Below are 16,798 nucleotides of genomic sequence, written 5' to 3' on the forward strand. Positions count from 1 at the left end.
TGCACATCATGATCTTCTTGATCTTCTAGTGTATGAATTAGAGGTACTGTCTTCTTTTGCTCAGTTCTTTTGAGGACATCATTCCAAGAATTCAACTCATCAAAGAGCACATCTATACTAAACATCACCTGGTTTGTTTTAGGATTTAAGAGTTTGTAAGAACTTGTTGGATGGTATCCAACAAAAAGCATTAGTTCATTTTTGTCATCTAGCTTTCTTCTGGTCTGATCTGGTATGTGTTTGTAGCATACTGACCCAAATACCTTCAAGTGCTTTACAAATGACCTTTTTCCTGTCCACACTTCCTCAGGAACTCTATTCAGTATATAGGTTACTGTGGTGACAGCTTCACCCCATAGATTGTGTGGTAATCCTTTGCGTTTGAGCATACATCTTACCATGTTCATCACAATCCTATTTCTTCTTTATGCAACTCCATTATGTTGGGGTGTGTAGGGAGCTGTTATTTCATGGATTATGCCTTGATCAACACAGAAGTTCTCAAACTCCTTTGATGTGAATTCCCCTCCTTCATCAGTTCTTATGACCTTTATGTGCCTACCAGATTGTTTTTCAGCCACTGCTTTGAACCTCCTCAGATGATCAAACACCTCACTTTTGGCTTTGATGATATATATCCATATTCTCCTGCTGAAATCATCAATAAAGGAGACAAAGTATCTATTTCCTCCTAGTGATGGAACCTCAAAGAGTCCACACACATCTGAATATACTATATGCAATAAATCAGTAGCCTTAGTTTGTGTATGTTTGCTGAAGGAAGTTCTGGTTTGTTTGCTAGTTATGCAACTATCACAAGTTTACAATTGTAATTTTATTTCAGGCAGACCAGAAACTAAAATTTTCTTGCTTAGTAAACCAAGGTCTCTGAAGTTAAGATGACCATACCTCAAGTGCCAAAGCCAAGATTCTTCTATACTGGTTTCAGTATTCAGGCATTGAGAATTCAATGCTCCTAGCTTCACTTGAAAAGTTCTCTTGCTTGAGAGTGGTGAAACTAGAACTCTCCTCTTCAAGCTATCGTATATCTGCATGGATCCATTTTGTAGTTCCATATTGAGCCCTTTTTCATGTAGTTGACCTATGCTTATTAGATTTGTCTTCATGTTGGGAACAAATAATACATCTGTTATGTATGCCCTCCTACCATCATGCATCCTCAATGGTATATCTCATGTCCCCCCAGCTGTCACAACTCTATTATCAGCAAACTTCACCTTATTTCTTCTAGTTGAATCAAAATTCACCAACCAATCCTTATGACTTGTCATACGATTGGAACACCCTAAATCAAGATACCAAGTATCTGTTCCAATCTTGTGGCTGATAGTTGTCATCATTAGTTGCACAGCCTCATCCTCAAAGCCATCATTCTCACCTTTGGCTAGGTTTGCCTCAGGATCTTGCTTTACTTGGTGCTGATTCTTGTTTGGTGCATTACATTCAGATGAGTAGTGACCAATTTTGTCACAATTATAGCACCTTATCTTCTTTCTATCAACTTTCATTTTCCAATTTTCAGACTGTTTGTGACTACCTTTTCTATTTGTTTGTTCTTGCTGACCAAACTTTCTTCTTAATCCACATTTAGAATCAGAATTCTTCCATTGGTTTTTGCTGAAGTTTCTTGCACCAAAACCTTCTTTATTTGTTGATGTTTGGGTCTGCAACGCCTGATGTGAAGGTATATCCCCTAACCTTTCATTGAGTCTTTGTTCATGAGCTTCAAGAGTCCCTTGGAGTTCTTCAATCTTCATCCTTTCAAATCTCCCTGATTCTTCAATGGCCACTACCACATGGTCAAATTTTGGGGGTCACAGTTCTCAACACCTTCTTAATAATTGCAGCATCCTTCATCTTTTCTCCACAAGACTTCATTGCATTTGTTTGGCCAATGATCCTTCTGAAGAAATCAACAATTCTTTCTCCTTCTTCCATTTACATGAGTTCATATTGCCTTCACATTGTTTGCAAACAATTATTCTTCAACTGTGCAGCCCCTGCATAATGCTTCTCCAATACATCACAAGCCTCATTTGCAGTTGCAGATCCTACAATCTTTTCAAAGTGAGCATTGTCCACTGCTTGGTCAAGGAGACAAATGGCTTTGCTATCTCTTTTCTTGTTCTGTTTGTAAGCATTCCTTTGTGCTTCAGTCGCACCTTCTTCCAGAATCGGCAAGCCTTCCTCGACTAAATCAGACACCTCTTGATAGCCAAAAATGGCTCTTTTTGGATACTCCACCTGGTCCCATTCTTACCATCTAGCACATGAAGATTCGTCGTGAAATTACCAGCTAGTTGAGCCATTGTTGCAGCGGAATTGGTTTTGAATCTTTTGTGGCTCTTGATACCAAATGTTGAAACAAACAATGAAGAAAGATTGGAATGGAAGAAAAAATAGTAAAAAGAGAATGAATGAGAAGAAGAATAAACATATATATTCAATGGAGAAGAAGAAGTAAATCCAATGTACTTAGCCACAATGTATTTATACAACTTTCCATAAGTGGCTTAACTAACTCTAACTACCAAACAGAATGGAAATTCTTAACTTAACTTTCAAATTCCTAACTGTTTGATTAACACTTTTAACATTTTTGTTAGTTGGTTAGCTAATTTGGTTAGGGTAGTTAGTTTTTCCTTCCTTTTATATAAATAATTTATTGTGACTTTGTATAATCTTTCATTCAATCATATAATTCATTCCCTCAATTTAATATTCTCTATTGATAAATTTGAGACTAATAGTGACTTTTAAACCTGTAAAATATATTTATTTCGTTTCCTCACAGGATCATATGATAACTAACTTATTTTAAAAGAGTAATCTTGACCATTTGGGTATACAAAAAATTCAGACATAAAATATAAATCTATCACAAAATGATGGTCATGTACAAAATATAAATAAACTATATCCATGAGTGAAAATCTTTTATAGTGTACAAATCTATCATAAAATGATGGGCATATGATAACTAACTTATTTTCCATCACAATATTGTTGATTATCACAATCCTATAATTGTGAGCATTGGGCACTACCTCCTATTGCGTTGAAGTGAAAAATAGAGAAAATGGTTGATGCAACTCTAATGATGTAGTTCCATTAGTTGCAAAAGGGATGAAGAAAACTAAGACATGTTGGTTTTAGTTGGAAAAGTCTTTTGACACATAATAATGAAATTAATATAAATTTTATTTAGATATGATTGTTATATGACAAACCCAAGATCTATGATTCTCTTGAAGGGTAGATAAGTCATTTTAATTTGGGCTCTTTACTCGAACCCAATTGGCCCACATATATTAATACCAACTTATATATAAGAAAAACCCAATATCCCAAATCAAAGCTTCAGATTAGGGTTTCTAACACAGAAGCTGCAGAATCCTCGTGAATTCAACAATGGGTATTCCTCGAAACCCTTTTTCTTCATTTCTCTGTTTTTTCCTTTCCATTTTCTAATTTCTTTGATTGATTTTGAAATTAATGTATGAAGCAAGGATCAAGGTTTACGAGTTGAGGCAGAAGACCAAAGCTGAGTTGTTGAATCAGCTCAAGGATCTCAAGGCCGAACTCGCTTTGCTTCGAGTTGCTAAGGTCACTGGTGGAGCCCCCAACAAGCTTTCCAAAATGTAAAAGTCTATTTTTTACTCTTTTCATTTTTATGTTGCCTACTATGTGTTTGTGTTAATGGCATTGATTTTTTATGTGTTGCAGCAAAGTGGTGAGGTTGAACATTGCTCAGGTTTTGACCGTGATTTCTCAGAAGCAGAAATCTGCATTGAGGGAGGCTTATAAGAACAAAAAGTATTTGCCTCTTGATCTGCGCCCAAAGAAGACCAGGGCTATTCGTAGAAGGCTTACCAAGCACCAGGTAATATAATATAACCCTTATGTTTTATTCATTATTCAGTCTTTATGTTGACCATGTGATTAACTATGTGCTCTGTGCCTCTGTGGTAACTAACTTGATGTGAAAACTAGTGTCTTCTTTAACTTGTAAAAGTAGTTTAAATTCTGTATTTGGTTAGGTCCATTTTTTAATTTTTTCCTATTAACATTGTATTCCAATATTATATATTCCCCTTTCAAAATTAAGATACATAACGTTGAAGGCTAGCCACTTTAGTCCTCCTATATTTTGTGTGTACCAATTTTATCCCAGAAAAAACAAAAGTCCAAACTAGTACTAAATTATCACTAATGTAAGTCAAAATCGTCCTTATTAGGTGTCATAAAGCATACTAAAAAGGACTATCTGACCTACATTTGATATTTTTTAGCATCATTCTGGGTTTTTTTAATTTTTAGGGACCAAATTTGTACACATGAAAAATTTGAGGGACCAAAATAGATTGTTACTCTAAATATAATTTCTCATGAATATGTATCTTCAGAAGCATCATACAGCGAATTTGATGTTATAGGACACCAATATAATCTCAGGTTAAGTTAGATAAAATGTTTTGTGAATTAACATGTATCTAATTACTTTGACATTTTGATCTATAGTTATATGAAGATTATACAACTAAATGTAAAATGGTGTCGATTATAGTCATGAGTGTTCGACAATATCTGTGGAATGTTTGATTTTGATGTGTATGAGAGAGTCATGACATGGACAACATGGCTATTTTGAAGTGTCTAAGCTTATGCTCATATAATTCACTTATATTACACTAGTTTTCTGTCTTTTTTATGACTATAATTAAATTAGAAATATAGGAGCAAAAATTGGATTGTACTGTTTCTGTTATGGATGTCTTTATGTTTATACAGATATTTTTTTATAAATGTGATTGTGGGATGCTCTTTATTATCATAATTGTAAGGCTTTTTTAGTTGTAGGAGGCTAGTAGTTTGACCATGTTTATTGTTTGCTCATAAGATTTCTTCCTGTAAATGCAGCAATCATTGAAGACCGAGCGTGAGAAGAAGAGAGAAATATATTTCCCACTGAGGAAATTTGCCATCAAGGTGTAAGTTTTGGTTCATTTCTTCATAGTTGATGAGTTTTGGTTCATTTCAACTTGTAGTTTCATGTTTGTTATTGGATGTGTTAAATTTCATGTCTTCAGACCCGTGGTTCTCTTTAAGCTACTAGTTTTTATTTTTATTTTTGATGAAGTGATAGTCTATAAGTGGTTTTAAAAGTTCAAAGTTGATCAATCCATTTAGCTTTTGCTTTTACACTTATTTCAAACTTGTAATCTCATTTTGGAAGGATCCTTCTACCTGTCTGCATCATTGTTCCTTAATTCTGTGTTTGAGGAATTGGTTAATCACATGCAAAAATAGCTGTGATAGTGACCATATGCAAAGTGTATGCATTCTTCGTTTCAAGGTCTGGTATAACCAAGTCTTATTTCTTGACCATAAACAAGTTGCTTTATTCCGCAAATGATATATGGGGTTAACTTAACTAAACAATTGAACAAAATTCTAACTTTGATCTAAACATATGGAAGCAACTAGGAAAAAAAGATAATAAATTTAGGAAATTGAGCAGGACCAAAGCAAGAGAACCTGAGAGGGTGGTGACGGAATAGACAGGACCATGGAGGCCACCGATGGTGACCCTCAGCACCACTGGCCATGGCCCTCCAGTTGGAATCATCATCACCGTGTGGTAACAATGATGCCATGCTTGTCATACGAGTTTCCCAATCCAACGTTGAATCTCTCCCTCTTATGTTTTTGTTTTAACATGTCTTGAATCTCTCCCTCTTATGTTTTTGTTTTAACATGTCTTGAATCTCTCCCTCTTATGTTTTTGTTTTAACATGTCCACTTTAATTCTTGCAAATTTCGAAATGAAAAAATAATAAAAAAATAATTAATACTTAATTAGGGATGACAACACTAGTAGTAAGTAGTTGCTACTCATCGTATAAATGATTTTTTTTGCCCATGAACTAATACGAGTACCCATTTCAATGGTATATGTTTCAACAACACTAACTATAAAGTATACTGTTAAATCTACCAGAATCAACAGGTATCTCTTCACCAACTACTATTAAATTTGAGAAAAAAACGTTTAAATTATGAGTTAGCTTATCTTCTTAAATTCATTCACTATTTGACATGTGTATTATTTCTCTTCTTTCTATGAGTTTTCATTTTAAAACACATGTCAAACAATGAATAAATTTAAGGAGATGCTTTGTTCTCATTAATTTTATGGAGATGGTTAAAAGATAATTATGTGATAATGAGTTATCAATAATTTTTTTAACCAAGAGTATATTCAATCCCACATATATAAGTAGAAATTATTCCTTTTTTATAGGCCAATATGTTGGTAAACAATATCTTTTTATAATCAAACTTTAATTTTGTATTTAAATTTAAACAATATCACATCTAGATCTAACCAGATCAATAAGAAATTATGAGACTCATCTCAAACATGCATTAGATGACATTTATAATTGAACAAACTGAGTACAACTTATTATGAAGCTTGTTGGAGGTTGGCTGTTGACTATTTTGAAATTATAATAAGTGGATATGTTATAAATCAAATCAAGATAACCCAAAAGCTTGCCTGGCTAATCACTTGCATTGTCAAAGAAAACTACACTGTGATATAACATGGATGCTGCTATTGATTATGGACAATGCTATTGCTATGTTGTTTTATGTCGTAAAGTATATCACAAACTAATGATAATAAAAAAAACAGAAAAAATAATAAATATTTAATTTTTTTAATTAATAAAAAATATGTTTTTATTGAATTATGACATTATTTAAAATATAGTTTAGGATAATAGATCATTGTTCATTGATGACTTGGATGGATAAACTTTACTATTGCATGCAATGCTATCCTTCTATGTCCCCTTACTATCCATTAAATTCTAGTTTTATTCTATTAGGTGGGAGCCGTTACATTCAATTGGTCACTCTTTACTATGAATACATTTTTCCAAATAAATAAATAACTAAAACCATGATTAATAAAATTGGATTGTAGTTGTTGAACTCGAAAATTGATCAATCGAACCTCATATTAGTACAATTATACTAGTCTTCAATCATACTAATATAAACTAGTATCGATTGATTTTCATATCACTGTAACATACTCAGCACTTAATTGGTACAACGTTTAAGCCATTGATTCTTTTTCTATATTTCCAAGTGACATTAAAACTGAACCTATTTTATACTTCTTTATCCTCTATTCAATAATGAACAATACCATCTTAAATGCCCATGCAAAATTCGGGCGTCCTAGCTACCACCATGCCTCAATCAATCTCCTCTCTAAAACTATAGAGAATAATACTACGAATAATAATAAAATCATATGTAATAATACTTATATTCTTAGCGAGAAAATATTTTTACTCTTAAAACTAAAAGAAAAACACAATCTCCATTCCAGTATCGTAGATGAGTCTAACTCCCTCCATTCCAGTATCGAAGATGAGTCTGACTCCCTCGATTCTATTCTCTCTATGTGTTGTCTCTCCTTCTATAACAATAAATTATTCTCCTAAATAAGTGGTCATGACAAAAATTGTTTTTTCCCTAATATACGCCTCATGACACATTTAAGAAAGCAACTGTACATAAAGAAATAATTTATTTTATAGTTTAGGAATTGAGATTTTTAGTTTCCAATAAATAATTAATAAAAGCAAAAACAGTAGTCCTTCTTATCATTTTATAACATTCTTAGCTTCTTAGTTGTTGTGCTTATTCTTAAAAGAAAAAGAAAACATGTTTTAAATAAGATTATGGCATTTTTATTTCTAAATAAGGCCATAAATTGTATAAAGGAGGAAAGTTGAGAATAAGTGGTGTAAAGTAGACTATGAGATCCAAATAAAAAAATATGATAAATAATATGTATTATTATTATTAATTTATGGAGAAATATAATAAATTATATACCATAACCGTGACATCTAAATAAAAATTGTTTTCACACCTATAACTGCTCTAATCTTAAATGACAAACAGTCTCAAATAAAATGACAAACATTAGAAAACCCTAAGAATAGATATATTTATACCATGATACTCACAAAGGAAGGAGTTATACAAAGTTTAGTGATATTAAGCTTTTTTATAAAACTTAATTGATGTGATCGTGACTAGTTTCAACATTTTTAGCCTTTTCTTTAGATAAGAAAGAAAAGGCTAAAAATGTTTTTATTCTATATTATGTAACGAAAATATATTGTGTAATGAAACCATCGCTTTACAGTTTACATATGATAAGTTCATTATTATTTTTTATTCTATAAGGTAAGAGTTAGACTATTTGTTATAAACGAAATACAAAAGTTATGGAAAATATGGGTAAATAGATAGAGAAATAAATATTGTTAAGGTAAGAGTTAGATAGATAAATAATTTATTGCAAAAAGTTATGGGTTTCCAACTACTTTATCTCAAATATTCAAGTTGTTGGAAAAAGAAATACTCAATTCAATTATTAGTTATTAATAATGAGGCATTTAACCTATTAAGATTCATATTGATTTATTTGTGTAGAAGGTTTGATTTCTCAAATATTGATTTCATGCGAAAACAAAGGTAAATGAGAAATTCATGAACAAAAAGGTAAATGGCAAAGTCATGAACATTTTACGCGCAAGTTCTTGCGCAAGTTTGAATTTTCAAAGACCACAACTTGAGAGTCATTAAAGTTTCTGAACCCTAATCGCGGATGTTAGTTGAATTATGAATCTAAATAGTCTCTAAAGAAAAATAAGCTAGAAAATTCAGTGCTTTCTGTCTTTGATTTGTTCTTGGCCCAGCAAGTATTAATAACTTTGACCTACCCCAACCACAATCCTTCTTATACATCATGAATTATAATAACTAGCCGAAAAAACTCTAAATGTTGCAGACACATTTTAGTTATATATCTAAATAGAAAAGTTCAAAATGATCAGGACATTATTAATTTGCAAATATTAATTACTAGCTAGGACATTGTGATGATAATTCACAAGTAAAAAGTCAATATCGTATGGTCCAAAGTTGTCTGTAGGGTACATTCTCAATCCTCATGCAACTTGTTCATGTGATTTACAACTTGCAAAAAACTACACACAAAAATGACCTAACATGTGTGTATATATATAGAGATACTTTGCACTTGAAACAAATCACAAGTATACCATTATTCCTTTCTTAGCCATGGACTTTTTATTCATATGCCTCCTTCTAATTCCTTTTTCGTATTCCTTGTTTATCCTTTCGAAGTTGATTCTTAAACGTAGAGACCAATCCTGTTACATGATAGCGTATGAGTGTTTTAAACCGCCAGAAGACACTAAACTTGACACAGATTCTGCTGCAAAAATTGTCCTAAGAAATAAAAACTTGGGGTTGGAAGAATACAGATTTCTCCTCAAAACTATTGTTAGCTCAGGGATTGGAGAGAACACTTATTGCCCAAGGAATGTTCTTGAAGGAAGAGAGGAATTTCCTTCTCTTAGTGATGCATATGATGAAATAGATGAGATCATGTTTGACACACTTGACAACCTTTTCAAAAGGACTGGTTTCTCTCCTTCTGAGATAGACATCCTTGTTGTCAATGTGTCTTTGTTTTCACCATCTCCTTCCCTCACTTCTCGTATCATAAACAGGTACGCTAATATTGTACTCAAAGGCTACGGTTTTAAAACCGTAGACAATGGAGGTGTTGCCATAGGGCAAAAATACAGTAGTATGTGCATCAATCTTTGTATAACTTTTATGTTACAAAATGAAAAGTTGCATTGAAGACTTAGAGCATAGACATACATGATAACATTTTTTTGCATTTTTTTAGCCCCTTTAGGTTTTGTATCACTGTATAAGGCTATGAATATTTGTCGTACTCTTTATCTTATGTTTTCTTATATAATAAACAGGTACAAGATGAGGGAGGATATTAAGTCCTTCAACCTTGCAGGAATGGGATGCAGTGCAAGTGTGGTTGCTATTGATGTGGTGCAGCAACTATTCAAGATATACAAGAATTCCATTGGTGTTGTTGTGAGCACAGAGGATCTTGGTGCACATTGGTATTGTGGGAAAGACAGAATGATGATGCTTTCTAACTGTCTCTTCCGTTCAGGTGGTTGTTCCATGCTTTTCACTAACAAGCCAAAATTGAAAAACCGTGCAATCTTGAAGCTGAAGCATATGGAGAGAACACAGTATGGTGCAGATGATGAAGCATATAACTGTTGCATACAAGTTGAAGATGATCAAGGGTATTCAGGTTTTAGACTAACCAAGAGTCTAGTGAAATCTGCTGCACAAGCCTTGACAGTGAATTTACAAGTGATGTCTCCAAAGATTCTGCCACTATGGGAATTGTTAAGGTTCTTTACTGCTTCTGTAAGGAATAGTATGAAAAAGAGGGAGCTTATGTTGTTTATTACTTCATCTCTTGTAGGAAATGGTAAAAAGAAAAGGAACACATTCAATATGTTAGGTGGTGAAGGTTTGAATTTTAAGTCAGGTATAGAGCACTTTTGTGTGCACCCTGGTGGAAGGGCAGTGATAGATGGTGTTGGTAAGGGCTTAAATCTGAATGACTATGATCTTGAGCCAGCTAGAATGGCACTACATAGATGGGGTAACACTTCTGCTGGTGGACTTTGGTATGTTTTGGGTTACATGGAAGCTAAGAAGAGGCTCAAAAAAGGTGATAGAATATTGATGATAAGCCTTGGAGCAGGGTTTAAGTGCAACAACTGTGTTTGGGAAGTGATGAGGGATTTGTCTGATGCTAATGTTTGGAAAGATTGCATAGAGAGTTACCCTCCAAACACACTCAACAACCCTTTCAAGGAAAAGTATAGTTGGATCAATGAAGAATATCTTAGTTTTGTGAGGTTGGATTTTAGCAAGATGGTGTTTTAGGGGTGGAGGGGAACATATAAAAGAGAGAAAGATCATAGAGTAAAACAAAAAAGAGAAAGGAGTTAAAGAAGTTTATTAATTAAACTCTAGAACTATACATGTTTTGGAAGATTTGTCATGGTTCCAACTTCTTAATATTTGTTACCCATGTAGTTATAACTCGTCACAGGAAAAATGAGATCACTTGTTCTGAACGGTATTTCATTCTATGTCTCAAGCCAATCAAAATATGATTTTATGTTGTTTTTTAATTTTAAAATTTTTCTTTTATTTATATGCCAAAATGTAATAGATTTAGGACAAGGTTGGAGACATGTGATCCCAATCCAAAGTTGTGTATTGTTAATTAAAGTTGATGAAATAATTAAAGTGGATGTGATTGATGTTGTGAGTGCTATTGATTGGATTTACTATAGTATAACCTAAATTTCTTTAAAAAGCTATGAACTATATCTATATTCTTCATTAATTAGCAAGGAAACATAGACAAGACAAAAAAAAAATCTGTATTATGCTGCCATACACAATTGATTTTCTCATAATTTAATTACTTGCCACTCATTATTGTTTAGACATTTTATATCAAAGTTCATTTGGCTTCAGCAATCACATGATTATAAGCTTAGTTGGTTATACCACATGATATGAGTGGTTGAGTTGAAATTGATGAAGTATACTTTGACCAATTCCTATTACTTTCTAAAACTAATGAAGAATCATTCACATCTTAACTTTCAACACTTGTTCATGCACATCACGGTTCATTAATTAAGCTTGGACATGAGGTGCAGTGGCACTCAAAGTCTTCATTACTGCGTTACCAAAAGATGGTAGTAACATTAATTGGTTACGTCCTTGTTAAGAACAAGCAAGAAGACATGAGAATAGAGATTGTATTTATATATCTGGCCCTACCACATTCATGAGTTTAAAAGAACATCGAGAGAATGTAAGAGTTTTTTTACATTGTCAATGTATCATTCATCACTCATGTTATATCATTATTAATTTTTAAATATAAGTGATATAAATAAATAATGAATGATATAAGTAAAACAGACTGATAAAATCGCTTTTAACTTTGGTTCAGCATGTAGTATATCACGTCTGATATACATTATTCTTAGCTATATTTCTTTCCTTTGATATATGATATATTTAGTATTTATTGTAATGTTACATGTAGATAAGATAATATATAATATCCATATATAACACGTGGTAAGAGCATCTTGAGTTGCATTATATAGGCTCCACTGTATCACATCATTCTCTTTACTTAATGTACTTCATCAACTAATTCTTCACTTCACTTTCATTCTCATAATCCAATTCTTACCAAGTTCTCACAAGTTACCTCTATTTTTATATTTTCTTGAATATTTTTATTTCAATTTGAAATATTAACTCATTTCTGTAATTAAGTTTGTAGGACTCATGTAAACAGTTATATATTCTCCCTTTTGCTTTCTTTAGCTCCAAATTAAAGCTGTCTATCTTGTGGTGACATTTTTCACATAGTTTAAGGTATTGTACATAACCTGATAACCACTTTGTACCTATAAGATAAATGAAAGAAATCGAAAGAAAACCACCTGAAAAGTAATTTGTCACCTTGTCTGGATTGAAGGATTTCTTTATATTTCAAGTATGATTATACTTTAGGTTGTTGGGTTTATCAAAATAAGAAGTCTTACATTGAATATGAAAGAAAAGTGAAATAATACCTTAAAGTTTTAGTTCAAAACATAATATTTTATTTATGGCTCTCTACTTTTCTCGTATACTCGTGTAGTTTACGAATGAAGTTAACTATTTCCTAGCTCATCTTTTCTTTTTGCATTCTTTCTTGGTGGAATTAAAGGAAAATGAATTGAAGACAGGTGGGTTTCCACGATAATGATCATTATTACTCTCAATCTTGTATGATTATAATATATAGTTGGGGTCTAACTAACATTATATAGTTTAATGTGAAGATATTATAATGTGCATGAATAGTTCTATTTGTACATTCCACTTCAACAATTGAGTTATAATGTTCACATTACACTTTCACTCATTAGGTTTGTACTTGGTACTATGCCTGTACTAGTAATTTCTTTTTCATTATTGACAACAAGAATTATAGAATAAAGGGTCACATTATTAGTGTTAGAAATGTGGAGCTTAAAGTTGACACTTGATAGCAGTTATAAGAAGTGAGATTTCTATACAAGTCATAAATTGATGTATTTTTCTCTTAACTGTTTCATATACTGTTTCATAAATTGATATATAGTAGCTGATTTACAAGTAGGTGAAAAACAGAATCAGTGTTAAGTTGATCCAGTTTAAAATAATATAAAAGATTAACTAAGATGAAAACTTAGTGTGCAGGTTGTTTCAATTTCCAATTGATTCTTGCTATATTGTACTAAGATTTTGGCTAATGGAGTGAATAACATAATGATTGTTTTTTTAAAAAGTATCACATTTTCTTCTCATAATAAATTTGGAGTTAGAAGAAAAGCTTATTTTGACAAACTTCCACCAGATTTTGATGCTATGGTGTAAATATACCATGACAACCAGTGTTTCATTTAGACCAATAAATATTTTCACACTAGTTTTACATTTACTTTATAACCATTGATCAAAACTTGAACTAGTGGATTAGAGCCATCTTTCATCAACTTGGAAGGACAATGTACCAAGAACAAAACATGGTTAGAGCTACTTTTTTATCAACCCCTGCAGAGATATTCTCTTTCTTGATCCTCACAGAATCCTACTTCACTTGCATTCTTATTTGAAGATAACATTTTCTGAGACTTTTTGCAATATGCAATGGCTCCTTGGATTGATTTTTCATTCTCTGAATTTGCACTGCTGCACCTTTTCAGAAACTTACATTCATATGATTTGTTTGAAAGTGAAAATGAACATGAGCCAGATGATGATGATGATGATGATGGTGTTGATGACTTGTTTCCTGAAAGAAACTTGATACCAATTGAGAATGACCTTCTATGTTGATTCCTTCCATGCTCATTGCTCTTTTCTTTGTAGCTTCTCACAACAGAATCTGAGGACATGTATTTGTCCCTATGTTTTTGGCCATATGATGTTTTCTTTGCCACTACTTGCACATGCTTATTTAAATTTTCCCTGGCTTTTGAAACTGAACCTTCATCAGCAACTTTTGTTGATGTTGCAAAGGTTTCATAAGAGCAGCCAGATTTTCTAAACCAAGACTTGAGATAAGCCCTTGAAGCCTTCAACTTTGAGCCTAATGATGACTGCTTCAGCTTCTTAATCCATGACTTCTTCTGGTTTTCAACAACAAACCCACTTGCATGATCTGTTGGATAGTGAAAATTATAATACTCTTCAGGGTTTAGTTCTCTACTAACTTGGCAAGACTCATTTGGTGAAACATTGCATGATTCAAAAGGGGTGCCATTGGTTGGTGTAGGGTTTGTAGTAGTGGCTAAAGGGGTGCTATAGAACTCTTCAAAAACATTTTTTTCCATATCAAAAGGAGTGTTTATGGAGTTTTGCAAGATTTTTTCAACCATTTGTAAGCGAGGGGGAAGGTGAAGAGGTAGAAGTTTTCCTTTGTAGAAAAGCTCATCAGCTGGAGAAGTTGTTTGTTCTTTTTCTTGAACAAAAGAGGACATTTGGAACTCAAATTCTCTAGGTTGTGGATGAGATTTTTCAGAATGGCAGAAGAAGTTGGAGTATGAACTAACCTCAATGTCAATGTAATCATCATCAACATGTTCACATGCTACAAATTTTGAAGCCATTATAGCTTTTCAGGTACACTACAACACTATAGTATTTGACTTCTTCCAATGAGGGATAATAGCTAATGGTAGCTGAGAAAATTGAAGAGAAGTAATGCATTTAAAAGTGTATAGAATGCGATATTGAAAAAGCACTATATTGAAACTAGTGGTACTCTAGTTCTATATTATATTCTGTTTCTATTTTAATATATCTTGTTTTGTCATTATTGAAGGAATTTGTCTGCTAAAATCCAAATACATTGACCCACAGAACATAAACTTTGTTGTACTTTGTTGTTGCTTATCTCTCATTGGAAATACCATTGTTATAATACTTTTTCTAATGTTACCTAGCATGATTTCCAGTACTTAGTTTCATTATGAATGAGTGATTGCCATTCATATTAATACAATTCAATGTGCTGTAGCTCATTGCATCATAATTAATGAAAATAATGAACACTTCCTAGCTAGCTGCATTTGATTAATTCATCACCTTCACATATTATATTTCTGCCACTTCTTTTACTGGATTCCTGCTTCTTTTTTAACACACTTTAGCTTTACTTTTGCACACGGACAAAGTCTTAGTAAACCCTTAAGTACTAGAAGCATGTATATCTTTTTCATCCATTTCTAATAGTTCGGGTCTTAAAGCTCTTTATATGAAGCCTCATGCACAAGACACTTTTTATTAAGTTACCTTTTCATTAAGTGGTATTGTAAGAAAATAAAGTAGAGTGAGTGCACAAGGAGATTGTCTGTCCCACACGGTATCCCACTTCATGTCTCTAGTCATTAGAATGTTTCATTTTATTACTTTTTACTTTTAAAATTTTTATTTTATCCACGTGTTAATATATGATTGGCTTAGAATAAGAAATGAGACACTGTTGAGGACGGGTGTCCGAGTAAGCGCATAAAGATTGACATAAGAAAGAGGTAACACCATGACCCGACAAATAATGGTGGGAGAAGGAAGGTGAGGCCCAAAGCTCAAGACTTTTTGGGTTTACCTCTTTTTAATTTTTAGTTACAACCAAAATCATAAGGTCCTTTCTTTTTCTTCTCTTTTGTCCCTCTAATGTGCATTTTGTTAGAGATATCTATTGGCCAATTCAATCTTTCTTGACAACTCCTACCCATCTGAACTTAAATTACTACATCTTCAATTCTATATAATGTCAACTTGTCAAGCAAAATAATTAAAAATTGGGTGTAATTACAATTCAATAATGTAATTAGAATTTGCAAAATTATTCTTGCCAAAAGAGATGGGATGATAAAAAGTGTTTGCCTTTTTGATAATATCAATTTTCCTTATGGTTTTATTGTATGGTGTCTCACGAATTATACTCGGCTCTTAATATAATTAGAATCATGTTTTATATATAATCAGAATTTGACAATTTCTATTATAATAGATTAAATTATTTTTTATCTTTCATTTACTTTATATACTATTTATACACTCATCTAAAATAATTAGTCCAAAAACTAAAGGGGAGCTATAAGTTATCACATATTAGTTGTGAAAATAACATTATCTTATAAATGAGTTAACAAGTTATTAACCTTGTGTCCAACTAGATGAAGAAATCAACTCATTAACTATTTACCTAAGCCATAGGATTTGGGAGTAGTACAATACTCCTCAAGGCCAACATGAGACCATCTTTAAGAAGACTTGAAAGTTCACTAAAACAGATAAATAAAATCCTTTAATCACTGTGGATGTTAGATTGCATTAGTAGTAACTACAAAATTCTAAATACAGTTTGTTTGCAAGTACAGTTAAGTCCACATCCACTATAAGGGTTAGTGGTGTGCATGTAATTTATTTATTTGTGACATGAAACGAATGCATACTAAATAGAAAGGAAAAACATTCTTATAAAATGGAAATGAGGTGAGACTAGAACATTATCTAGTCATCTGGTTTATGGTTCCTGGACTGAACTGGCATGAGACAGACCCATCCAAATACTGCTCATCTATGTACACAAATTATCCTAGGTTACCAACAAAATGTTGGTCTAGTAGTGTAAAACTCCACTGGATCCTGAAGGTCGAAGGTTCGATTCCTGGGAGCGACACTTGTTGGG

The 16,798-nt window shown here is 32.5% G+C and overlaps 4 protein-coding genes across 5 annotated transcripts; 2 read left to right on the forward strand and 2 right to left on the reverse strand.

Annotated features, from left to right (window-relative positions):
- LOC109344759 lies at positions 1,194–2,330 on the reverse strand. The gene is made up of 3 exons (XM_019583508.1): positions 2,315–2,330; positions 1,998–2,213; positions 1,194–1,810 (listed from the first exon to the last, which is right to left on the reverse strand). The coding sequence occupies exons 1-3, from the start codon at positions 2,328–2,330 to the stop codon at positions 1,194–1,196; spliced, it is 849 nt and encodes a 282-aa protein (XP_019439053.1).
- LOC109346510 (60S ribosomal protein L35) lies at positions 3,326–7,655 on the forward strand. Of its 2 annotated transcripts, XM_019586100.1 has the most exons (5): positions 3,326–3,436; positions 3,527–3,662; positions 3,748–3,904; positions 4,942–5,016; positions 7,646–7,655. In XM_019586100.1, exons 1-4 carry the CDS (start codon positions 3,433–3,435, stop codon positions 5,014–5,016), a joined length of 372 nt encoding a protein of 123 aa, XP_019441645.1. In that variant the 5' UTR covers positions 3,326–3,432; the 3' UTR covers positions 7,646–7,655. The 2 variants fall into 2 exon arrangements, with proteins under 2 accessions (XP_019441645.1, XP_019441644.1); XM_019586099.1 differs by lacking the exon at positions 7,646–7,655 and having other exon boundaries at positions 4,942–5,186.
- LOC109346508 (3-ketoacyl-CoA synthase 19-like) lies at positions 9,150–10,965 on the forward strand. The gene is made up of 2 exons (XM_019586097.1): positions 9,150–9,653; positions 9,921–10,965. Exons 1-2 carry the CDS (start codon positions 9,199–9,201, stop codon positions 10,918–10,920), a joined length of 1,455 nt encoding a protein of 484 aa, XP_019441642.1. The 5' UTR covers positions 9,150–9,198; the 3' UTR covers positions 10,921–10,965.
- Positions 13,647–14,745, reverse strand: LOC109344760 (probable membrane-associated kinase regulator 4). The gene has a single exon (XM_019583509.1). It carries the CDS (start codon positions 14,709–14,711, stop codon positions 13,647–13,649), a length of 1,065 nt encoding a protein of 354 aa, XP_019439054.1. The 5' UTR covers positions 14,712–14,745.

The sequence above is a fragment of the Lupinus angustifolius genome, chromosome LG04 (assembly GCF_001865875.1).
Source record: "Lupinus angustifolius cultivar Tanjil chromosome LG04, LupAngTanjil_v1.0, whole genome shotgun sequence".
In the NCBI taxonomy this organism is placed as follows: domain Eukaryota; kingdom Viridiplantae; phylum Streptophyta; class Magnoliopsida; order Fabales; family Fabaceae; genus Lupinus; species Lupinus angustifolius.

What these genes read in the sequence shown, in the direction of transcription:
- LOC109344760 (XM_019583509.1), bottom strand. Translation starts at nt 14,711, where the DNA reads ATGGCTTCAAAATTTGTAGCATGTGAACATGTTGATGATGATTACATT.
- LOC109344759 (XM_019583508.1), bottom strand. An exon ending in TGCACAGTTGAAGAATAATT is followed by an intron (nt 1,811 to 1,997) that starts GTTTGCAAACAA and finishes ACCATGTGGTAG; the next exon opens with TGGCCATTGAAGAATCAGGG.
- LOC109346510 (XM_019586100.1), top strand. An exon ending in CCCAACAAGCTTTCCAAAAT is followed by an intron (nt 3,663 to 3,747) that starts GTAAAAGTCTAT and finishes TATGTGTTGCAG; the next exon opens with CAAAGTGGTGAGGTTGAACA. An exon ending in GAAGGCTTACCAAGCACCAG is followed by an intron (nt 3,905 to 4,941) that starts GTAATATAATAT and finishes CTGTAAATGCAG; the next exon opens with CAATCATTGAAGACCGAGCG.
- LOC109346508 (XM_019586097.1), top strand. Translation starts at nt 9,199, where the DNA reads ATGGACTTTTTATTCATATGCCTCCTTCTAATTCCTTTTTCGTATTCC. An exon ending in ACTTCTCGTATCATAAACAG is followed by an intron (nt 9,654 to 9,920) that starts GTACGCTAATAT and finishes TATAATAAACAG; the next exon opens with GTACAAGATGAGGGAGGATA.